The sequence below is a fragment of the Protopterus annectens genome, chromosome 8.part0, assembly GCF_019279795.1.
Source record: "Protopterus annectens isolate FY-2018-M chromosome 8.part0, PAN1.0, whole genome shotgun sequence".
Lineage (NCBI taxonomy): Eukaryota > Metazoa > Chordata > Ceratodontiformes > Protopteridae > Protopterus > Protopterus annectens.
In genome coordinates this window covers 886422848-886448075 of record NC_056741.1, presented here as the reverse complement: position 1 = coordinate 886448075, position 25228 = coordinate 886422848, and the positions used below count along the sequence as shown (strand labels likewise).

The 25228-nt window shown below is 41.7% G+C and overlaps 1 protein-coding gene across 6 annotated transcripts in view; it reads left to right on the top strand.

Moving 5' to 3' along the window:
- LOC122809137 (plasma membrane calcium-transporting ATPase 3) overlaps positions 1–25228 on the top strand; it is a 4021470-nt gene that overhangs the window by 3801463 nt on the left and 194779 nt on the right. For all 6 annotated transcript variants that reach the window (XM_044080406.1, XM_044080412.1, XM_044080407.1 and 3 more), the window contains one exon: positions 8458–8640. In XM_044080406.1, the coding sequence (XP_043936341.1) occupies positions 8458–8640 (183 nt within the window). The remainder of the gene's footprint in view (positions 1–8457; positions 8641–25228) is intronic.

The following is a 25228-nucleotide window of genomic DNA, read 5'->3' as shown; positions in this document are numbered from 1 at the left end:
AATATTATGCTATGAGCATCCTAGATGAAGCTGTTAGTAAATGTTCACCTCTTGCTCCATATTGTCACATTATGTTCTATATTTTGGAGATGAGGGGTTGAGAGCTATGGTAGGCAGTCAGTGGAAGAAAGCAAATGGCAGACTTTAGTCTGTGTAGGACATATTTTTTAGCCCTAGTATCCTTTTAGTAAGGCTTCTTTGTGGGCATTCCAGTTGCATGTGTCTGGACAGATACAGGCCAAAGGGGGCATTATGCTCAATGAGTGGCCTAAGGAGTGCTGAGTAAATGAGGGCAGTGACATCCTAGATCTAGACATAACCCATTTCTTTAAGCTTTTTAATATAGAAGCACTTTCTTACATAAGTAGACATACTGGTCAAAATTTAGGTCACTGTCCAGATAAGTTCAGAAAACCCAAACAAGTCTATTCTTAAGGTCTTATTGTCATCATAGTTGTTCTCATAAGGTAGATGACTTCCAAAGGATACAATAATGCATTTACTGGCATTTCATTTTGGTCCATAATTGTGGCACCAGTTGTTTGGGACAAACCGTCCAGTAGGATGGCTGTGTAATTTGGGGTTCAGTGGCTGCTCCTAACTTGTAGTCATGTGCAAACTTAGTCATTCAGAGCCCTTTGGTATTGGCTTTTACTTCAGAAAAGTTGATGTTAAACAGGAGAGGCCCCAGCACAGAACCCTTGGGACTCCACCAGTAGCTCATCTCTTTCTGGAGGTAACTTTGTCAATTTTGTTTTCTTGCATCTCATCTGTGAGCCATGTGGAAATCCAGTAGGTGACCATCGTTTATTCCTAGTTTATTTAGCTGTTCTACAATGCCTGAGTGGGGGATTGTGTCAAAAGCTTTAGCTAGGTCAAGGTATGCAATGTGTACCATTTTGCTTTCCTATATTGCATTGGTGACCTTTGCAAAAAAGTACATCAGATTTGGTAAGCATGACCTGCCATTGACAAATCCAAACTAAAATGGAAACACTATTCAGAGGGTTGCTGTTTCCTAATAAGGCTTTCCATGGCTTTGCATATTAGGCTGGCCAGACAAAGTAGATTTTGTGTTACTGTCCTTTGGAAAATGCTACAGTACTTAAATTTGGTTTTATACATTGCATATAATTTAACTGACTGTTTTAGGAATTTTTCATAAAATGTGTATTTCCTTAACTTGCAATGTTCTTTAACTAACTGAACTTCACTTGCACACACAAAATTATTTACATAAATTAACTTTGCTGGTTTCACATAAATCATTGTTTACTTAAATTACTTACATTTGCTATGGGTCTTGGGGTGATATCACCTTCACTGGGATTCTTTGCTATGTTATCATAATGCTTATGTCAGGTATGCCATATAAAAGAACTATGACTTCATATGGGCAACCAAACATATCCTCTAGGTATGTCTTGAAACAACTGGCAATGTCTGCTAATATGCTGTGTGCTGGATAGGAGTTATGTACCTCCACTAACACAACCACACCAGGTTCACTGGATCATACGAGAATATTAGGCTAACTGTCATGAATGGTAATTATAAGGCTAGCTAATAAGCTGAGATCAGAATCAAACCCGATACTTTGTGTCTGAGCTGAAAACCTTAACCCTTGTGCTCAATCGACCCACCACCCCCAATGTTTTGCAAATGACTGTATGTTGCTGTGTTTTCACACATGCTGATAAAAGGTGATCATTCCACATCCCCCTTCCCCAGTGTTTTGCTTTCCTGCCTCCCCACCTCCTTTGTCGACTTTCCAGACTGCGCCCCCCCCCCTTCGTAAAATCCTGGATCCGCCACTGGTAAAGCAAGCTGTGATCTAAACATAAATGAGGGTGATTAGCAACAGAAAAGAAGCAGGCCTAACACAGACGAAATCCAAACTGACAATGAGTCACAGATTTCCCATTATATGTCAATGGCATGGGAATTCACAGTTACTTCCTTACGTCTGGCATGAGTCACAGAAAGGAGACTTGAAATGCTTTATGGGAAAGAGAAAGGCTTGAAGGAGAAGAAGATCACGTTGATATAGCAAGCCCCATCGGTAGCCATGTTGTGGTAAAATAGCTACAATTACTAATAAAGCACTTAGAGTCAATTTTAGGTGTTAAAATAGGTCTGGAAACAAAGATAGACTGAAAAAAACATATTTTTGTAGTTCTAGGGTGGAGTGTTCCTTGAAGTTTGCTTTTGAAAAGTTTTTCACGGTGGTTTCTTTGACCCGGAGTGGAGGTGGAATGTGAATATCCACATTGATTAGTTTATGGTCAGATCTAACCAGCGAGGGGTTGACCTCCAGTGTGGAACACCGGTTGCCCATGTTGGTGATGACCAGGTCCAATAAGTTGTCACCTCTGGTGGGGGTGTTGATCCAGGGTGTTTGAGTTTATAAATTCTAGGAAATGTTGGGCAAGGGAGTTAGTACTTGAGTAGTTCTCCCAGTTAATGTTTGGTAGGACCTTTATGTTTCCCAGTGTTTCCAGAAATGCAGAGTGGGGGTCCTGGGACATGGTGGGTGACCTGTAGCAAGCTACAATTTGAATTGCACTTTTGCCCGTTGTTAGTTGCACATAGATGATCTCTGAAGCATCATGCTCTGTCACTAACCTGGAGGAGTGGGTATCCGTGATGAATATGGATATGCCCCCACCTTTTGTATTTCGGTCTGGGTTTTGTGGCTGAAATGTATGGTATGAGTTGTAGCCTGGTAGCGCTGGGGTGCTCTGTAGAGCCTTAAACCAGGTTTCTGTTACTGCACATATATCGATTTTCTCCATACTGAGGAGTGCCTCGAGTGCATGCATTTTGAGGTTTAGACTTCTGGCATTGAGCAGTATTACCCTCAGTTTTTTGTTACTTGTGCTATTTACGGCATTGGGTTTGTCTTTTGAACCTTGTCTAAAAAAGGCACGAAGAGGGTGGCAAGAGCCTTAGCCAGTATTCGAAAGCCTAAGGGTGACAGGTGCAAGCCGTCTCTAGCGAAGTAGCGTGGCTTGTCGAGCATGTCATCCCAGGCTAACAGACACTGGATCCCTTTTGAATGACACCAGAAGCTTAGCTAATTGTTGAAATTGATATTTTTTTTCTTTATACCATGGTATCATTCTTGGTGAGGGCAGGATGCTACTCAAGGTTAGGGTCATACCGATCTGGGCTATGTGATCAGAGAGCTCTTCCATGTCTCTTTTCATGTAGTCCAGGGAGGTACGGCTCAGGTCATTCACACCAACATGGACAATGACAGAGTCATATTTGTACTTGTTCTGGAGTGACCTGAGTGCTTGTGTTATGTGGCAGATTCTGGCACCCGACAGGCAGCTAACAGTAACCTTCTCCTTGTTCAGCCTAGTAAGTGGGACGTCAGTGTGCCTGACTATAGAGTCATCTATTACTAGTGTGTTGGGTATGTTATTTTGTCTTATGGGCTGTGATTGCATGGCACACTGGTTTTGTGAAGTATGTGTTTCATGGTTTGTGTTGGGGGGGTGGAGGTTGCTTGTGTGTCTGCTTTGGAGGTCTCTGTTGCTTTTGCAGATTTTTATTTAGAGTCTCCGAGTATGTTTTCGTGTATTTATGTGTGTTTTTTGCCAGTGCTGGTTTCATAGGTCTATGTGAGACTGTTGGTGTGATGCAAGTAGTTCCCTTCTCCTCTTGACTGTCTGGTCCAGTCTTGGGTTGAGAGAGCTTAGCCTCCAATTTGGCTGTATAATTGCATCTCTCACATGTATTAGTGTTTGGTGGTAGGAGGAGAGGGTTGTCTCTGTACATGAGGCAGTTGTAACACTGCCTCAAAATGCCCAGATTCACCAGTTGGACCGGAGAGTACACCTGAAACTAAATAAATAAAATATAAATAAAAAGCAGTGCAGTATTGGTAAGCAAATAAACAAAGCCAGTACAGTACTGATAAGAAACACTAAACAGCTCGATAAAGTGCAGAAAATATACTTATGTAGCTCTGAAATTCCTCAGTCAGGCACAATGGAGCTCTAAACCGAAATAAACCCAGGTCAAACCACAAAAACAAGCTGCCTTGGTGGACCCCTGTTATTAATAGTTTTTTACAACAAAAGAAAGAAAATCCTGTCGAGAAGTAAAAGGGAATTTACACAACAGAGCAAAAAAAAAAATAAATCCCTCATTAGTCTAAACAAGCAAATCAGGGAACTAGTCAACTTTGAGGTAAAAATAGCTTCCAAAGTTAAGGATAACCATAAGGCATTTTTCAGGTCTGTCTGTAGTCTGAAGTGTGACATCCAACAATGTGCAAAATTAGTTGTAGATGACATCACTTATACTCAGCCAGAAGATGTAGTAAATCTACTGGCTGACAAATTCAGCTAAACGTTCGCCTTCCCATCACCCCCAGTTCTCCTGCCAAGAAATTACTTCCACCACTCCACCACCAGTTATCACCAAATAACTGGTTGCCACTGTGCTGTCTAAAGTTAAAAGTAGATTGAATGGGGCCTGACTATATACCAGGTTGCCTCTTAAACAGCTTAACAGGCCTAGTAATATCTATGTTTAACTACAGCCTCCGGCTGGCTTTGTCCTAAGAAAGTAAATGACAGCAAATGTCATCCATCTACTGACCCAGGAAATTACAGACCCATAAGTAAGTAAGGCCATGGAAAGAATAATCATGGACCTGATAAATAATGACATAGGAAACCTTCAGACACTGGACCCGACCCAATTCAGCTTTGTCAAGGGCAGATCATGCCTACTGAATCTGGTGGATTTCTTTGAGAAAGTCAGTAAGGCCGTAGATGAAGCTAAAATAGTAGTTAGAGCCTACATCGACCTGACCAAGGTATTTGACACAATTCCCCTCTCAAGTACTTTAAACTCAGAAAACTGGGTATAAATCCCTATATCACCAGATGGATAGCCATTTGGCTCATGGACAGAACAAGTGATTAAAGTAGGTGAACCCAGATCCAGCAAGAGGCCAAGTACTAGTGGCATGCCTCAGGGTTCAGTGGTGGAACAACTCCTTTTCAGAATTTAATTCTCTGAAGTCAAGGCTAATGTGTAAGTTCTCTTGATGACAAAGTTTGTAGTTGACTGCAAGCTGGGGACAATCAATGAATCCGCCATTGATGTAGTATCCTTTCAGGAATATCTACATCAGACAAATGATAGGTGCCAGAATCATGGCCTAAAACTAAATGTGAAAAAATGCATTATTCTTTGGGAAGTCAAATGCCCCTGCAAATTACAACACCAACAGCACACCCCTAAGAATAGACTAAGAGGTAAGAGATCTAGGTACAAAGATAAATAGTAGCCTGAACTTTGACCACCATGTGTCCACAGTGGTAAGGAAGACCTTCTATGTGGCACAACTTATGAGTAAAGGTATGGCATCCAGATCCATGGAAATTATAGTCCCACTGCACTCAGCCCTCATTAGACCAGTAATTGAGTACAATGCACCATTTACTCTGTCTCCTACCGATTATTAAGGGGTAACCTAGGGGTAACCTACAACACTCAAAAATCCAGCCTTGATGAAGCTGTTACATATCCACAAGTCAAACAGCATGAAGGTTATCCAGTCTAGGGATCTAAACTTAGTCAGCGACTCAAACAAAACATGCTGGAGAGACAAATATGTGTCTCAGAGATTGCCCATTCTTTGGCTCAGGCTTCATGTTCACATTAAGCAGAGTCCTTCCCTATCCATCATTAAATGCAGTTGGGATCAATGGATGGGAAGTCACAAATTCACATCTGGAGTAGCACCTATGTCCCTTATGGACATGCGTAACCTGGAAGATACTCAAAGCATAGGCACAAACCTATGCCATCCTCTTGCCTCAGGGCAGTATATTGGGTAAAACTGAGTTATATTGGTTAGGCTTATAAGGGCTCTTAAGCCTATGAACCTATGAGAATTAGTATGAGAGATAGAGAATCAGTAGGTTGTTTATGAGAATAAAGTAGGTGAATTAGAAAACTTCACTGAGAGATAGTTGGTTCATAGAAGTGCGACTGTTAAGGTTAGTCACTGTTTGATTATTTGGGATCAATGAAGCATTTTAGAAGGAGTTTCTCCTCTAAGTATCTACCCCTCTGTTACAGTCTATGGGCCCAATTCCGGAAGACTTGCTGTTAGTGTAAGTGACCACTAGCACTTAAAGCAGGCTTTTGGAATCTGGCCCCTGATATAAACTTGTTTATAAATAGGCCTTACACTGATGTAAGTTACTTATACTGAGAGCAAGTCAGGGTAGATTTACATTGAGAGCAGCTCTTTTGGAATCTGGCACGATGTCTCAACTATCTCAGACTTCCAATGAGGAGTATAATTGTCTTCTGTGACTACTTCATTCAAATTTTGTAATTTTTGGGGGACATAATTCTTAGTCCATCTTACAGAATGCTGCGCCCTCTTGGAATTTGTACTTCATGCTAGAGAAACTCACCTTAATCCCACCTCCAACCCCAGCATCTTAAACCCCCCTCTCCAAGTGACTACCCATCACAATATGCTTTTTTCTAGTGCAGTGACATCTGCTAGTAGGGTTTTTCACCTGCATGTTCTATCAGTTAATTGACAATGCATAGTTTTTCACAAGGACAAGGTCACAATAAGAGTTAATCATCCTTCCTTGCCTAAAGTGATAACAAAGACAAACTTCAACTAGTTCATTGGTTTAATTGTTCCCTTTTTTGAGAATTCTAATCAGGAAGAATTTGTGTTCCACTGCCTTGGTATGCAGTGGCAGCTAATCATTTACATGGACAAGATGTAGGCTATCTGCAGACATAGCCAACATATTGTATTATTTTTTAATTGAAGCTTGAACAAAAAGTCTAAATTTACAAATGGTTATCTTGCTGCATACACTTTTGCAACACAAATAGTATACAAATGCTATTAATACAACACCTAAGGCCTACTCCACTTGAATTGCAGCAGTTTCAGCAGCCTTTTCTAGGCATGCACCTGTAGATAACATTTGTATGGCAGCTATCTGTTCATCACTTAACAGTTCTGCAAAACTCCGTAAGCTTGGTATGATATCCAGGTCCAGGTATTCTTTTGGAGCCACTGTTATCTAGGGGATGTTTCCATACAAGCATCGGCCTAGGATGACTTACTTTGAACTCTCTCCTGTAGAAACAGGGGAGAGGGCCTTCTTTTGTCAGATACAAAAGTTACAGTAATAATAGATCTGTAAGAGTTAGATCTATCACTATAATGTACCCTTCTTCCTTCCATCTGTACCACGGGCCATTTAGAGATGCTTTCCTTCTCTCCTGTTGCTAATCCTTTTGTGTTCTTCAGTGAATTCATAGGAAATCTGCAGAGACTAGGCACTGCAGTGCATGATGGGATATAGGGAAGATGCTTAGTAGCCTGGGAAAGTTTCATTTGCCAAGCTGCCCTATCTTTGTGGCATTAGCTACAGAGAATGGATTTACCTTTTACAGATCTATCATTATGGTAAGTGCAAAAACTTTTGTTTAAAGAAAAATAAAAAATAACCTCTGTAGAGAAATGGTACAGAACCAGATGAAAGATCCTTTGGGTGATTATTTCTTTACTAAAAGAAGAATTCACTTTCATTAGGAATACCAATGGCTGCTAATGCTATAAAGGTACAGATCCCCCCATTTGAACCACAGTTAAGACTTTGGCTGTAGTGGTGCTACTTGCTAAATGAATATTGTGTGCATGTGTGCGAGTGTGTGTGTGTGTGTGTGTGTGTGTGTGTGTGTGTGTGTGTGTGTGTGTGTGTGTGTGTGTGTGTGTGCATGTGTGTGTGTGTGCATGTGTCTGTGTGTGCAAGCATGTGTTTTCTTGCTTGTTAAAAGACATCACAAGGAGTGCATTATAATATCATGCTGAAGTACTGTGTTATATGAGTAGTTACAGGCTTTATTTTATGTGTGGTTATGCTAATGTGTTTTGCTTGTAATACAGCCCAAAACACTGGTAAATCCTATATTACATAATGGGGCTTTGGAATTTTATAACTCCATTGGTCAAGTTATATCACAAAACATTTTAAAATAATCACATAAATAAGAAATGTAATTTATAGCATTAACAATAAAACGGGTTTTAAATAGGAGAACACTGAAATAACAGAGAACTCCAGTATGTGAGTTATTGATCTATCCATGTGTTAAGTGTTTAAATAATCTGGCTGAATGTTATAAATGAACTGCACTGGGCAGAGGTGAATTTTCAGTAACCTATGTACTCTGCCTTATTTCATTGATGTGTATCAAGTCCTGGTCTGTTGCACAAAGCAAACCACCTGGTTTGCAGACTAGAGGTATGTGAAGCAGTGGTAGGTCTGTGTCCTGAAATGATTAACTACTTAGTAGCTGTGCATGTAGAAGAGTCTCAAGAGTTGTCATGCAGTGTCCTGCATTCATGTACAGTTCTACAGTGTGTTATGCTTGTCATCTGACCAGGTAATTGCAACCATACCTACAAGTCGCCTGAAGTGTCTTAAAGAAGCAGGACATGGCCCTGGCAAGGATGAAATAACAGATGAAGAGATGGCAGAAGATGAGGAGGAGATAGACCATGCTGAGCGAGAGCTTCGGCGTGGGCAGATCCTCTGGTTCCGAGGACTTAACCGAATTCAGACTCAGGTAAGATGGAAGGGGAAATATAAGGGCGACTCGTCTTTGCTGTATTTGTTAAGCCCTTCATAATAGGAGGAGGAGGAAAGCAATTAATTAAAAGGACGGGTCTCATTTTGCATGATGAAATGACACATTTTTAAGACTGTTGTTTTGGCTTTCTTTTATTAATGAAGTGTTTTAATTTCTGACGAAGTCTGATTCAACTTTCTACTCTGCAGAGAACCATGTGACTGACAATCTTCACAGTCATTTTAGGAGGCACTCTGTTTTTTTTTTCTTGGCCTGCCTATTAAGAATTTCAGTTTTCAGGTTATTAATATACCAATCTGACCTTTTACCTCCTCAGCTAACCTACTGTCCTGCAGCAATGTTTCAATAAATTACTTGGGAAAGTATTATGACTGTGTGATGGGCTGTGTTATACAAGTTTTAGAAAACAAAATTGGAATATGTGTCACCCAGTTTTCACACGTAGCTGGTAGGAACTTACAAGTTACTTTTAGTATGGTATTTTGATAAACACTCAAGTTAATGTACAATATTTATAACAGCTTTTTATGTCCTGCTTTTATGACACCTATTGGCTGTTTTTTGATATATGTGGGTTATTTGCTGAGTTTAACAATTTGAATTAAAGAAAAGAAGCAGTTTGATTAATTGATATTAACAGTCCAGATATTGTCCTTAGATTTACAGCTGTATTTCATTTACACTTGCATGTTAGTTCATTTTAAGCAACACTGGAAGTGCTACGTAAAACAGCTGACATCTTGTAGAACTATGGATATGATAGCAGCTGAAAATATTAATAAAGCTCAAAAGACCCTATAAAATAAACACTTATGTTGTTATTTAAGATAAGGAGAAAAAGTAGACTAACGTTACAAAAAAATCAGATTACTGTAAAGGTAATGGGCAGAGCAACACAAAATTAAAATGAATGCTTTCACTGTTGTCTTGCAGTGTTTCTTTAACAGGCAGCCTAAGCTTGGTTATTCATTTCTATTTAATCATATTTTTTTTTCTTTCTTCAGTGATCCAGGAACCTTTTTACCAGGTTCACCTTCGACTTACAAGTCAAAAAATAATTCTGTTTTTAAGAATTAATTCTAGCTTGGGGAAGAAATATACCTTGACACCACAAGAAAACTGATGCTGCTAGAAAACAGAGACATGCAGTTTACTATAAATGCTTGTCCTAGGATTCAAAAAGAGTGGTTAGCAGTTTCATAAAGTGCCTAGCACAGGTAGGTCAGTTTACCTGATTTCTGTAAAATATAATTCAGAATCAGCATTCACCGCAAAGAGAAAGAACTAATTTTCAGTTAATCTGCATATCTCTGAATTGTAAGTTTGTAAGGCTCATACTAAAAGCACATTGTGGCGGTATTGTCCTTTGGTGGCAAACGCATCACATTGGCATTGGTACCATTCCTCTCAACAGTGCAGTAGTTTGCTGAATTCCATGATGTTGTCTCATATATTTGTTCTTTTTCTCATAACAGTTCAGATTTTGTGGTAAGACACAGAGACTTACACTTAGTCAGTAAAGGCAGACATTAAAAGTTTTATACTTCTTATTGTTTAGAAAATGCAAGTTGATGCAAAACCTGTTCCTGTATTAACTTTTTTTAAGAAAACTAGAGTAATATTTAAAAGTTACCCTGATTGTGGCCATTTATACCCACATTTATTTTTTGGCTTTGTCCAGAATTCCTGAGCAACAGTGTTGACAGGTGTTTCAGGTATCACACACCACACACACACACACACACACACACACACACATATATATATATATATATATATATATATACGCACACACATTCAAACATCAATGCACACGCGCACACACAGAAACACTCAGCCACACACCCCCACTTGATCAGACTCACAGACACACACACCTATTCACCCACACACAAGCTCACACACATACACAGTCCTACCTTACCTAACCCTCTGCTAGACCACTCAGGCAGACACAAACTCACACACACACACACACACACACACACACACACACACACACACACACACACACACACACACACACACACACACACACACAGTCTACTCCTTCAGACTTGCACACACACACTGCCACATATACACACTCACAGACACCCCCAACACTACGTCTCCCCAGAGCTTCACTTAATTTACATGCAACACAGCTTCTCCCATTGACTTCAGTGAATGACAGAAGTCTTTTGGTCGAGTTACATTTTTTGGCCAGCTGTGGTAGTTTATGTACCTAAGAGATTCTCTCTCAGTAGGATAAATTGGTAGCTGCAGGCATTTCCAGGGGAAGACACATGCCTAATTAGTAGCTACTCCCCTATTACCTCATTACCATCTACCATAACTGACAGGAATGACCTCTGCACTCTTGGAAAAGCTCTGTGGTAGTTTGGTGTCTAAATCAGAAGGATCTACCATGAGGGATTGGCCATTCGTGGTAGAAGTTACCACCCCCAGTAACCTTTAATGAATCCCAGGAATGGTTTTATTGATAGCATGTAATTGTAGATCATATGACCAAAATGGCAGTTATTTGTAGCACACGTGATGACCTGCAATGATTGACCTAGCAAGCCCTTTAAGACTCGTGAAACCTTTGAACGTATATGGTGTTCTCAGGTGTCAGCTTAGAATCTGACAAAATGAACCATGTAGACAGGTTAGAGGCTGTCTACTGTATTATAGAGCTTTTCACATATGAGAAGGGGGATATAAGGTACAGCATACCCGGTGCAACGATATAAGCAGGAGTTTCTGAATTGTACCCCAGCTTTCAGACTGTTGTTCCATTTCTTCATACGTTCATAGGTTGGTACTAGGCTATCGGCCCTAGGGCCTATACAAGCCTATCCATAACAATTCCCTGGCTATTTCTTCCCACAATATTTACTTCCCTGTACCCCTGTCTAGCAGGGTGACTGACGTGATCCCCAGGGTGAATTTCCTATTTCCAATCCAATCATCAAGGTTTTTTTTGAAGAGGGCCAAAGAGGCACTCTGCTTGACATGTATGGGCCATCTATTCCAGAGTCTGGGGAGTCTCTGGGTCAGGAACCTATCCCTCCAGCATGTTTTGTTCATTGTGATGACAAGGTTTAGATCCCTGGAGCGTGTGTCTCTGAGGGATTGGGATTTCTTTAAGTGTAGCATGTCCAACAGCTCTGGGTTTTACATGGCCTTGTATGTTAAGCAGAGATCGCCTGTGAGTATACGATATGCGACAGAGTATAGCTGGAGTTTTTTTAGACGGTCAGCATAGGGCATCTGCTTTAGGCCTGTGATTTTTTTTAGTGAGGTATTTCTGCAGCATTTCCAGTTGTTACAGATGTCTTGAGAGGTACATACCAAATGGGGCGTTGTATTCTATAATGGGTCTAATGAGGGATGAGTACAGTGGGACAATGACCTCTTTTTTTCTGGATGAAAAGCCCTTAGTGATGAGGTGTGCCACATACAAGGATTTCCTGACTGTTGTGGCAATGTGGTTATCGAAGGTGAGACCACTGTCCACCTGTGTCCCTAAGTCTCCCATCACACTTTCGGTGTTTAGTGCACTGCCACCTATGTGGTAATTCATGGGTACATGTTTTTTCCCAAAGGGGATAACTATACATTTCTTGGCATTAAGCTTGAGCCCATGGCTCTGGCACCAAGCATCTGTTTCTGTAAGGCCCTTTTGCAGAATATCCACACCATTTGGGGATTCAGTAATGGCTCCCAGTTAGCAGTCATCTGCGAACTTTGTTAGCCAGAGTCCCTTAGTGTTGGCCTGTACTTCAGACAAGTAGATGCCAAACAAAAGCGGTCCCAGGACTGAACCCTGAGGTACTCCACTTGTCACTTGTCTAGAGCTGGATTTGGAGTCAGCTACTTTTACAGTGTGGGTTCTGTCAGTAAGCCAGTTGGCAACCCATTGAGTGAAGTAGGGATTAATGTCCAACTTCGTAAGTTTATCTATGATTCCAGAGTGGAGGATGGTGTTGAAGGCCTTAGCGAGGTCCAGATAGGCTGTGTGGACCACCGTACCCTCGTCCACAGTTCTGGAGACTGATTCGAAGAAGTCAGTCAGGTTCAGGAGACAAGATCGGCCCTTCACGAACCCAAACTGGATGGGGTCCAGTGTTTGAAGGTTGCCAATGTCTTTGTTTATAAGTTCCATGATAATATGTTCCATGGCCTTGCAGATCAGGCTCGTCAGACTGATGGGGCGGTAGTTCCCAGGATCCAAGGTGGATCCCCCCTTGTGGAGTGGGATAACTGTAGCTGTGAGCCACTCAGTGGGCATGAAGCCTGAGATGAGGCTATGATTAAACATGACACTTACGTGAGGTGCCAGTTCATTTTGTAGTTCATGTAGTACACAGCCCGGGATGTCGTCTGGTCCCATGGATGCTGTATTCGTAGCATTGGAGAGTGCGGTTTTTACCTGTGTAGTCATTATTACTGGGATTTGGCAATCTTTCGGTACTGAGATGAGCTCTTTAGGGGGTGAGAGGGGGGTGAAGTTGGCACTGAATCGATCTGCCAGGATATTGGCAATGTCCTTGGGATCAGTATATTTAATGCCATTCTGTTGTAGCTCAGAGCAGATCTGAGCATTGCCATTTAGATTATTGACATAGCTATAGAATGCCTTGTAGCTGTCTTTGGAATGTTTGGCAATTTTATTTTCGTAAGGATTTTATGAGGGATCTCAGCTTCTTACTGAGGCTGGTAAGGGAGTTTTTTGCGTCCTGGGATTTTCCTCTTTTCTGCAACAGTTTCTTCCTTCTGTTTTAAAGTTTGTTTATGGCAGGGGACCACCAGATTGGCTTCCTTTTTTTGGAGGAGAGCATCTTGGTTCTATTTGGGATGGCACAATTCATGCACGAGTGGATGTGCTTGTACAGTGCCTTAGTCTAGGATTCAGCAGTCGAACTTTCAGTTTCCGTCTGCATGGGTGTCATGAAGTTTGTCACTTCTGAGTTGAGTAGCATGAAGTTGGCTTTGGAGAATTTTTTTACAGAGGTTTTCTTACTGGGGGATGGGGGAGGGATGTGGATGTCAAGGGTGATTAGCTTATGGTCAGACCTGACCAACGAGGGGGTGACCACAGGTGTGGAGCATCGATTTCTCATGTTGGTAATGACCAAGTCTAGGATATTGGAGCCCTTGGTGGGACTATGGATTAGTTGATCCAGGGCATTGGAATTTATGAATTCCAAGAACCGTTGGGCAAAGGTGTTGGTACACGAGTAGTTTTCCCAGTTAATGGCATGGTAGTTGAAATCACCCAGTATTAGGGTGTTTGGTTGTATCTTAATATTTTCCAGTATGTTAAAAAGGTGATGTGAGAATCTTGGGGCATGGTGGGGGATCTGTAGCAAGCTACAGTTTGGATTGCAGTCTTATCTAGTGTTAGTTGCACCTGGAGAATTTCAGACGCATTGTGTTGGGCAACTAGCCTGGTGGTGTGAATATCCTTGGTGAATATGGACACTCCTCCACCTTTACTGGTTTGGTTCTGGTTTGGTGGCCAAAAAGTATGGTAAGAGTTGTAGCCTGGTATTGTAGGGGTGCTCTCTGGAGCCTTGAACCAGGCCTCAGTTACTGCACAGATATCAATATTCTCCATTTTTAGGAGTGCCTCGAGAGAGTGCATTTTGAGGTTTAGACTTCTAGCATTGAGTAGTATTACCTTCAGGCTGTGCATGCTTGTATCTGTTACAGTGGTGGTTTTGTCCTTTGAATTTTGCTTAAAAAAGGCACTATAGGGGTGGCAAGACCCTTAGCCAGTAACATGAGTCCCAGGAGCGACAGATGCAGACCATCTCTGGCAAAGCATCATGGTCTGTCAATCATGTTGTCCCAGGCAGACAGATACTGGATCCCCTTTGAATGACACCAGAAGCTTAGCCAATTGTTGAAGTCAGTCATTTTGTCCTTATACTGTGGTATCATTCTGGGCGAAGGCAGGATGCTACTCAGGGCTAGGTTCATACCTGCCTGGGCCACATGATCCGAGAGCTCTTCCATGTCTCTTTTCATGTAGTCCAGGGAGGTACGTCTCAAGTCATTCCCTCCAACATGGACAATGACAGAGTCATATTTGTACTTGTTGTGGAGTGACTTGAGTGCATGCGTTATGTGACGGATCCTGGCACGTGACAGGCAGCTGACTGTAATTTTCTCCTTGTTCAGCCTGGTCAGTGGGACATCAGTGTGCCTGATTCTAGAGTCACCTATGACTAAAGTGTTGGGTATGTTGTCTTGCCTTAGGGGCTGTTGTTGGGTGGCACACTGGTGTTGTGAGCTATGTGACACTTTGGTTGTGACTGGTGTTTGTTTGCATTTCAGCTTTAGAGGTCCTTGCTGCTTGGGCAGGTTACTGTTAAGGGCCTCCACATATGAGGGTTTAGTGTTGCTATGTGAGGGTGATGGTGGTGTGGGTTTAGAAGGGCTATGTGTTGCTTGAGGTGTAGAGTGGGTGTTAACCTTCTCCTCTTGACTGTCTAGCACAATCTTGGGTGGAGAGAGCTTTGCTTCCAGTTTGGCTATGTAAGTGCATCTCTCGCAGGTTGTAGTGTTGGGTGGTAGGAGGAGAGGGTTGTCTGTGTACATGTAAGTAGCATAACAGCTGATCTGATATTGTTAATCCTCGTTCATGCCTTACGCATGGATATCGTTTCCGAGCTCGGAACCGAGCCGGCCATTTTCCAAGCTCGCGTCAGCTTCAAACTCTCAAGCTAAGCTCTTACCCACAATCCCCTCTCCCTGTTACCTCAGATTTCATTTGCCGCGTTGCCATTCAGTCGTGTCAAGCTACTTCTCTTGAGCTAAGTACAGTCAATTATTGTTTAATAGCTTTACAGCTTACTTTTCTGTCAGAAGAGTTCATATTTTATTATCTCTTACCCATGTTAATTGAGTTTTGTGTGTGTGTAATATATATATATATATATATATATATATATATATGTGTGTGTGTATGTGTGTATATATGTATGTATATGTATATATATGTGTGTATGTGTGTATATATGTATGTATATGTATATATATATGTGTGTGTATATATATATATATATATATATATATATATATATATATATATATATATATATATATATATATATATATATATAATCTCAAATCTTTGGCCTCTTATGTCTGAAAAGTATTCAGCTTCACTGGTTAAGTGGTAAATCTGTGTTCTGAGTAAACCAATTGTTATCACGGGTTAATTTGTTTTATCCACTTTTACATGCTGCATAGTGCTTTTCTGTTATGGCACGTCCTTATCGGCCTGCCAGGATGGGTTGATCCGCTACATACAGGTGCTTTTTTTCCGAATGACTGTAGTAGCATTAATTTTAAGAGACATACTTAGGATCATTGTACCAATGAAAGTTGTGGTTTTCAGATTCAAATCTACATGAATACAGCTCATTTTCACTCGCCTCACAGTAAGACGCTGTCCGGTTCGATTCTCAGCTAGAGCGTCTTCTGTATGGAGACATGCATCAATGGGTGTACCTTTGTTGAAGGTTTTGCGTCAGGGCTGGCATCTCAGCATGTAAAAATCTTCTGCCAGTCATTAACGGACCGGAGTTCCACTGTGGTGACCCCTAACCGGGAAAAGCCGAAAGAAACAACAACAACCCTATCGCATCTAGCGTTCATAATTTATTCAGGTTTTCCTGCTTGTTTCTTTACCACTTTTACCGCGAGGTATTCTCTCTTTACCATCATTGGTAATCCTTTTCCCTTTTCTCTCATACCTTCGGGTATTTTCTTGTACCATTGCTTGTACCTTTTCTATTAATTAATTTGCTGTCATGGCAGATAAGAAAGGTAGTCCGGGGTTTAAGCGGTGTTCTGACTGTGGACACGAACTGCCTACTTCTGATGCACACTCTTTGTGTGTTTATTGTTTAGGAGCTTCTCATTTGTCTGTTGACCCACCCTGTACTATTTGTGAGAACTTTTCTAATAGAACCTTGTTGGAATGGAAAAACAAGCTGTTACTGAAGGGACTTCTAAAATCTCCCTTTTCAGAGGCTATTTCTGGTTCGGAGGCCTCAACCCCTCCTAGAGCCCATAAGAAAACCTTGGATGTTCCTACTAAGGCTAAATCTTTGCCTTCATCCCCGGCTGGGGACTCCCGCCAACCAAAACTTAAAAAGGCTAAAGTTTCGACTCCAGAGCTCTCTCAGTCAGCCCCAGTGCTTTCGGTGCCTAGACCTTCGGCACCGAGGCCTTCGGCTCCATTAGTGATTTCGGCTTCGTCCTCTCCTGCAACATTCTATATATCGGCATCGAGCGGCTCCTCGGTTCAGACCATTACCACTGTATTGGCACCGATCATTCAGTCGGTGCAGACCTTGACCGTGTTGGCTCCAAGATCTTCTTTGGAACCGATGCCTTTATTGTTGACTCCTGTTTTGTCGGCTCCAGCTTCGGTACCGACAACCACTTCAGCTCCGATCCCTGTGTCAGTGCAGACCATGACCTCGGCACTGATGACTTCTTCAGTGCAGACAACAGTAGTCCTGTCTCTCTCGGCACCGTTGTCCTTGGTGCGGTCAGATGAGATGAGCACCGAGTCTGCCTCTTCTGTGGACAGGCCTGTTTCTCCCTCAGTCTCTGTGAGGTCCACTAGAAGCCTTTCCGAACATGATGTTTTGCGTCTTGCGGACCAGGTACTCTTGGCCAGAGGTATCCCACCCCTCAGGAACTATCCTTCCTTGGGAGGTGATCACCCATCTCCAAAGACCCCTTCTTATTCTACTCCTTCATTGCCTTTGAAGTCCCTGGATATAGCACAGTCTTCCCCTTCTGCAGTTCCCTTTATGGATCTCACTAAGGAACCGCAGTTGCCTTCATGGCAGGAAAGTTTTGCTATGACCCAGGATGTCAGTTGTGACACGCATAGCTTGCTGTTCCACAGCCATCCAGGGACTCTGGGTCGGCATGCTGAGCCACTTAGGGGAGGGGTGACCCCCGTCCTAGACATGCACTCGTTTTCAGGTGGACAAGGCTTCCAACTGATGGAGAAGGCTTTCACTCCTGCTGGCGATACCGGACTGTCTATACCTCTGCCCTCCTCTGGTACACTGGTTTCACAAGTCGCACCTTGTAGACACCGGGTGCAAGGGCCGCAGGAAATATTCCCTCAGGAATCCCCTTTTCCGCTGTCTTCTCCAGCTTCTCCCGGTGAGGAGGTCCACCAGAAAAGTTCATGTAAGAGGAAGTACATGGACTCCACAGAGGAGTCCCTCACCAAAGACACAGATTTCGATGAGGGGGAAGGATCCCCTTGGTCACCCTCTGAGGTATCCTTTGGTGATATCCTCGAAATCCTGAAAAAGAGAGGTGACTGGCAGTCCTCTAATCCTACTTCTGAGTAATCTGTTCCTGCAGGCCTTTCGCTCCCAGACCCCTACCTCCTGAGTTACTCCACCTGCCGATGAACTTGTCCGGCTCATCGTGCAGCATGCTTGGAAGGCTCCTGATACCATCAAAGCTATTCCCCGGAGGCCAGATAAGATCTTGTCCCCTCCTGCTTCGGATCCCCATTGGTCCAAAGGTCTTCCTGTGGATGCTTCTGTGGTGGTGGCCACAACAAAAAAGGATCTGGCAGAAGAAGAAAGCCAGACTGTCCATCCGCCTAACAGAGAGTCCCGGGCCCTGGACAGGGTAGGGAAGTGCACCTTTTCTTAAGCGACCTTTGCTATCACGTCCCTGAATTATATGGCACATTTTACCAGGCTTCAAAGGGATCTGGTTTCTGAGCTCTCTGAAACCTAGGCTGGTGCCATATCTGATGAGGTCCATGACAAAGTGGCCTCTCAGCTGGCCACCACTGAATCTGTATCTAACTCCTCAATGCGACTGATATCTCACGCATCAGAAGGAGCAGCTAGAGCAGCGGGTTCAGCTGCGGTCTTGAGACGACATGCCTGGATGCGATTGTGCAACTTCGCAGAACTCCTTAAGTCTTCTTTTCTTAAAGCCCCCATTGAGGCATCCTCATTGTTTGGGCCCAAAGTTAAAAGCACACTGGCCAGATGTGAACAGGCCGGTAAGACTCTTTCTGCCATACGTGTCCGTTATTCTTCCCCTCAACGTGCTTTCTCCCGAAACCAAAAAAGTGGGAAGATATAGTTCAATAAATCTCAGGATCCTTTCTGTGACACACAGGCCGAGTTCTCCCCTAGAGGCAGAGGGGGAAACTCACTGGGAAGACGCTCCTTCCGTGGCAGAGGGGGTCCGTGTAACCATGGTTCCAGGGATTCTTTCCCTGGTCAATCCTACCAGCACTCCTGAAGAGCGGCCCAACTCCTTTCCTCTGGAGGTGGTTGGTGGACGTTTCTCCTTGTACCCTTCTGCCTGGCTAACCATCACTACCGATTCCTAGGTACAAAGGATTATAACCAGAGGTCATCATATCCCCTTCGATCTTTGTCCCGTCCCTTCAAAAAATCTTCCCGACGTTCCACCCATTCAAAGGGAAGAAGCAGCACTAGAGATAGAAAAGCTGCTAAGAAAGAGAGTCATCCAAATAGTCCCTCCAGACCAGACAGGATCCGGATTTTACTCGACTGTTTTTGGTGCCAAAGAAAACCTGGGACTGGAGACCAATTTTGGATCTCAGTGTATTGAACAAGTTTGTGAGAGTACAAAAATTTCGGATGGTCACAATGCAGTCTATCCTCCCACTTTTGGAAAAAGACGATTGGATGTGCTCTATATATCTTCAAGATGCGTACTACCACATAAAGGTGGACAGGCCATCAAGAAGATTTCTGCCCTTCTCTGCGGGAGCCAGTCACTACCAGTTCAGAGTACTGCCCTTCAGACTCTCTACAGTCCCCAGAGTGTTCACAAAGTGCATGGCAGTTGTCACAGCTCACTTGTGACTTCAAGGATTCCAGGTGTTTCCATACCTAGACGACTGGCTCATTTTCGCCCCCACCAGACATCTACTGGAAAAAGCCCTAGCATACTCTCTTCTCGCTGCTCAAAGGCTAGGCATAACCATAAACTGGCAAAAATCCAATCTCACCCCCCATCTCAGTCGACAGAATTCATAGGGGTTATCTTGGACACAAAAAACTGCAGAGCTGCTATTCCAGAGCACAGAATTCTAAGGATAAAGCAACAACTAATTCCAGTCCTTTCAAAGGAAAAATCCATGGCTCATTTTGTTCTACAGCTGTTGGGTTCCATGGCAGCCTCTATCACCATTGTTCCCCTGGCCAGGTTTCACATGAGGCTTCTACAATGGCTACTGCTCACCCAATGGTATCCTTTTCAGCATGCTCTTTCAGCCATGATTCGAGTAACCCACAGGTGCAAACAGAATTTAAATTGGTGGGTGACACACAATCTCTCACAATGGTCTCGCCCCTACTCCCCCCAGCAACCCAAGGCCACAGTGACCACGGATGCCTCCCTGATGGGGTGGGGGGGGTATATGTCAGGGACAGTCGGTCCAAGGCACTTGGTCCGAACTGGAGGCCCATCTGCATATAAATGTTCTAGAGCTAAGGGCAGTGCTTCTGCTGTTGCAAGCATTCCATCCCCTGCTGCCATCTGGGGCAATTGCGATTCAATCAGACAACATGGTGGTGGTCTAGTACATCAACAAGCAAGGTGGAACCAAATCTTACCCCCTTTGTCGAGAGGCCATGAGGATATGGCAATGGGCGATGTCTACCAACTGTTTTCTTCTAGCAACGCACATTCCTGGGAGTTCCAACGTGATAGCAGACAGACTCAGCAGGTGCATTCTTCAACCTCACGAGTGGTCCCTGATTCCCTTGATAGCGGCGGAGATCTTCCACTGCTGGGGCCGTCTTTGCTGCGACCTCTTTGCATCCCCGACCAACTACAAATGCAGCAACTACTTCACCCTGATTCCCCCTCTGGGACAGTCACCCAGGGATGCTCTAATCCACGATTGGCCCTTGGGTCTCAAGAAAGCCCATCGGTTGAAGAGCAAGGTGATCCACATAGCACTATATTGGCCTCGACAGATTTGGTTCCCCTTCCTTTGGCCTCACCTACTAGATTGACCATGGATTCTCCATCCAACCCCAGAGTTGATCTCACATCCACAGAACTTGATTCATCCCAACTTGAACAGCCTGAAGCTCACGGCTTAGCTACTCCAATTCCCTTGATTGCCAGGCAGAATGATCTTTCTTTACCAGTATGTAATATTCTCATTGCTTCTCATAAGTCTTCCACTGGAATTACTTATCTGAGTAAGTGGAAAAGATGTACCCGTTGGCTGAAAGATAAACGAGTAGACCCCTTTTCAGCACCAGTGTCAATAATACTAGACTATCTGGCCGACCTGTTTCAGTCGGGTCTACCATTAGAGTTTATTTGGCTGCAATTTCTAATTTTCATGAAAGTGTCCAAGATTCCTCTCTTATGTCCCATAAATTGTGCAAGACCTTCATAAAAGGTGTGAATCATCTGAAGCCACCTTTTAGAGAACCTATTCAGCCATGGGATTTATCATTAGTTCTACAAGCTCTGACATTGTCACTTTTCGAACCAGCCTCTTCTTGCGACCTCAAGTATTTGTCATGGAAAACCTTGTTTTTGGTCACCATTACTTCTGCCAGACATATTTCTGAGCTTCAAGCTTTATGTATCAAGAGTGCATACTTGATTTTTCATAGAGATAGAGTGTCTCTGAGAACTAATCCTTCATTTCTGCCTAAAGTGATCTCTGAAATGTCCATTAATCAAGTCATTGAATTGCCAGTTTTCTTTCCCAATCATTCAAACAGAGGAGAGTATTGCCTACATACCTTAGATATACACAGGTGAATCCATTTTTACTTAAACAGGACTAAACACTTTCGTAAATCTGACCAGTTATTTTTGGCCTTTTCTGGACCTAGATTAAGATCTGCTGTTGCTAAGGTCACATTAGCTAGATGGTTGAAGGACTGTGTGACCTTTATTTATACACAACGTAATATCTCGTTGCCTACTACCATGAAAGCTCATTCAACAAGGTCGGTGGCAACTTCTGCTGCCTTCCATGCCAGAGCTTCTTTACATAACATCTCTGCAGCTGCAACTTGGGCTACGGCTCATACCTTCATCAATCATTACAAACTGGATTTGGCCTCCAGGGGAAGAGCATCTTTCGGTTCTATGGTGCTCAGGAATGTCCTTCCATGAAAGCCTCCCAGGGATAAAGGTAGCTGGGGACTCTGTCCCATGCGTAAGGAATGAACGAGGCTTAACAATATCAGATAAAGAAGTTATGTCTTACCATAACATTCCATCTGTATTGTTGATCCTCATTCAGTCATTACGACCCTCCCTCCTTCCCCCTCCTCTGGTTTCTAGTGGATCTCACCATCCGGTTCTCTTAGGTTATTTGACCAGAGGTAGCCTGTACCTTCTTTGACTTGCAAACTCAATCTGAGGTAACAGGGAGAAGGGGATTGTGGGTAAGCGTTTAGCTCGAGAGTTTGAAACTGACGCGAGCTTGGAAAATGGCCGGCTCGGTTCCGAGCTCGGAACCGATACCCATGAGTAATGACTGAATGAGGATCAACAATACAGATGGAACGTTATGGTAAGACATAGCTTCTTTTTTTCCCTCAATTGTGTATCCCCTAAATACAGAATTAAATATAAAGCACATGTATGAAAATGATTATATCTGAAGCTTTTAATTATATAGCTTTTAATGTAACAAGCACGTATCACTCTACAAAATGCCATAAGAAGAATAGACTGGATGGTGCTACTGCTGTTGCAGGTGCCAGGTTGCAGGGAATAATGATGCCAATAATGGCAATGGTAACAATGGTAGCATTTTTAAACAACCTTATTTTTCCTCTGAAGCATTTCTCACTACCTTACAGATGAACATAACTTGAGGCAAGAAAATAATATGAGGATGCCTTCATTCTTGCTGCATGTTACCATAATAGAAAACAAACTTAAATACAATAAAATATATCTCTAATAATCTAGAAATAATATAGGCATACATACTTATAAACTAAATAATCTGAAACAATTTAGATCTGTAATGTTTATTTCTACATTCTGGATTCCGTATGAGGTCTGTGTAAATGAGTATCTTTAGCAGATGTTTTTCTCAACATTTACTTGCTAATTAGTCTGATTCTGCTGAAAGGGAGCTGAGCTGTTAAATGCCATAAAGTAAAATATGCATTAAGAATATATGTCTGCAGTTGGCGCTCCATAACCATTTAACTGCATAGCTGGATTCTACTCAGTAGTTTTTACAGTGCAAATACAAACCTAACAGTGCGGCGTGAGGAGTGACTATAATGCATCAGTGGAACAGTTTGGTTTAGGTGACTGCATCTCAGGAGAATTAGACAAGGTCTGGAGACACCATAAATTAATTTCATTTAGTTTTTATTCAATATATTATTTGTTTCTGTATGTCTATTTTGGAAATGGTTTATGTGGATCTGGTTTAAATGAAGCACATTCGCATAGACAACAGTTTGTTCTGAATTGTGTTTGAAAAAAAAAATGATATAGAATTCTTTACAAAGCAAATATGTTATTCCCTTATAAATAATATATGGTGCCTTACAAATGTAGACAGAAAAATATGGTGGGGTACAATATAGTGAAAATCTACAATCTAATTTGTATCCCGATAAAGCTGCCTATAAAAATCCTGATGTAGAGGTGTTAGATTAAATGCTGGTTAATGTTGAGAGACTGATGGAGGTGGATGTGATGATCAATGGCAAAGTTTTAAGAATCATTTGGGTATATGCTTATATATCAGGAAAATATAGAGATTGTTGGTTTACATGAAGCCTTATGTGATTGTAAACATTACATAGTTATGTTGGGTAACTTCAATTGTGAACTTAGAAAAGGAAAGAAAAAATATTTCACACAATGCTAAGAGATAACAGAAACTATTAAAGTTTGAACAATTATGGCTTGTCAGATAAAGACCATATACTTACCTTAGAACACCTTTTAGGACAGAAGTAGATTGTCTCATCAGAAAATATGCAAGAGTATGAGAGTGGATCTACAATAACTGGTTTTATGTACCATTTAGCGATGGGGTGAATACTGGAAAATGACGAAGGAATAAAAGAGAGGAAATGTATTAAGAAGCATTTAGGCTAACAGAGATACAGAGCTGTTGAGAGAGGAAGTATTGCTGTTCTGGGCAAATCTTCCTAGAGTGAGGACTTTTTATACTACTGGGATGGAGAGTTGAATTAGTTTTATGTAATAAATATAAGGAAGTATATTTGTATATATAGAGGCAATGTATAACAGAGAATAAAAAGAGGTTTCAGAGTTTGATAGAATAACTGGATGAGATACTGGAGACCAATGATAGGTATTTTTTTAATAAAGAAAGGCAATTTATGAAGCGAATAAAGAAAGAGATAAGAAATGTTTATATTAACTAGTATACTATTTGAAATACAAAAAAATGTGTTTTCTTTCTTTACAAAGGTTATAAGAAAAAATGAATAATAAGAACACTGAAGGATAATGTAGCCCAGGGGAAATATAAACAGGTGATTATTCAAATAATGGTAGATTTTGTTAAGAAAACATATGCAAAAGAAGCAGAAGGCATAACATATGATTTGGATTTAAAAGGAATAAGAAAAGAGTAATTGTAAGTGCTGGATAAGGATATAATAGCATGAGAGGTGAGGTGACTGTTGTACTGAAACAGATAAAGCTGCATTCCTTTCTTGGGATTGGCGGATCAGATTACAAGTTTTATAAAAATGTGACTGAAGATCAAAAACAGTTATTTATTAATGTTACAAATGAGTGGAAAGAAGAAGGAAATACTAATGATAATACTAATGACCATATATGTACAGGTATAATAAAATTTTATATAGAAAAAGTGAGAAAAGATGAAGATCAATTAGAGAATGATTACTTTAAATAATACTCATTATAAGAATATAATGAAACTATGGCAGAAATACTGACAAACTGTTTGAGGAAGTTCTGGTGGTAAATGGTTTCACAGGATGTTCAGTAATGTCAGAAACTGACATGCAGGAAGAGTCAGAAAATGATGGTATTAATAAAAGAAAATGTAGATGGGATAAAATATGGTGCAAAAAAGGTTAAGATGGTGGTGGGTGACATAACAGCTGTGGAAAATTTTAGAAGCAAGAGTATGTGGGATCATGGTTTGCAAAGTGGAGAAGTCAAAGTAATGAAAGGCATAAGGCAAGGATGTACATTAAATAGTTAATATTTTGATTAGTAATGAATGCTGTGGCTTAATAATTAATTAAAAAAGTAACACATGCTAATTTTATTTGAAGGGATAAGGTAAACATGCCTTTATTATTGTCATATGCAGATGATGTAGTACTGATGGCAAGAAATAAAGGGTGGATAAAGGTTATTAAGGTTAGGAGGATTATGTCTGAATTAAGAAAAAAGTAAAGGAATAGAAGTAGTAGTGAACATTGAAGGAATCTATTTTTCTATGATAGAAATCGTGTGACATTTGGGAAAATAAAGTGGTTATGGAGCTATGGATTAAGATACTGGATGAGAA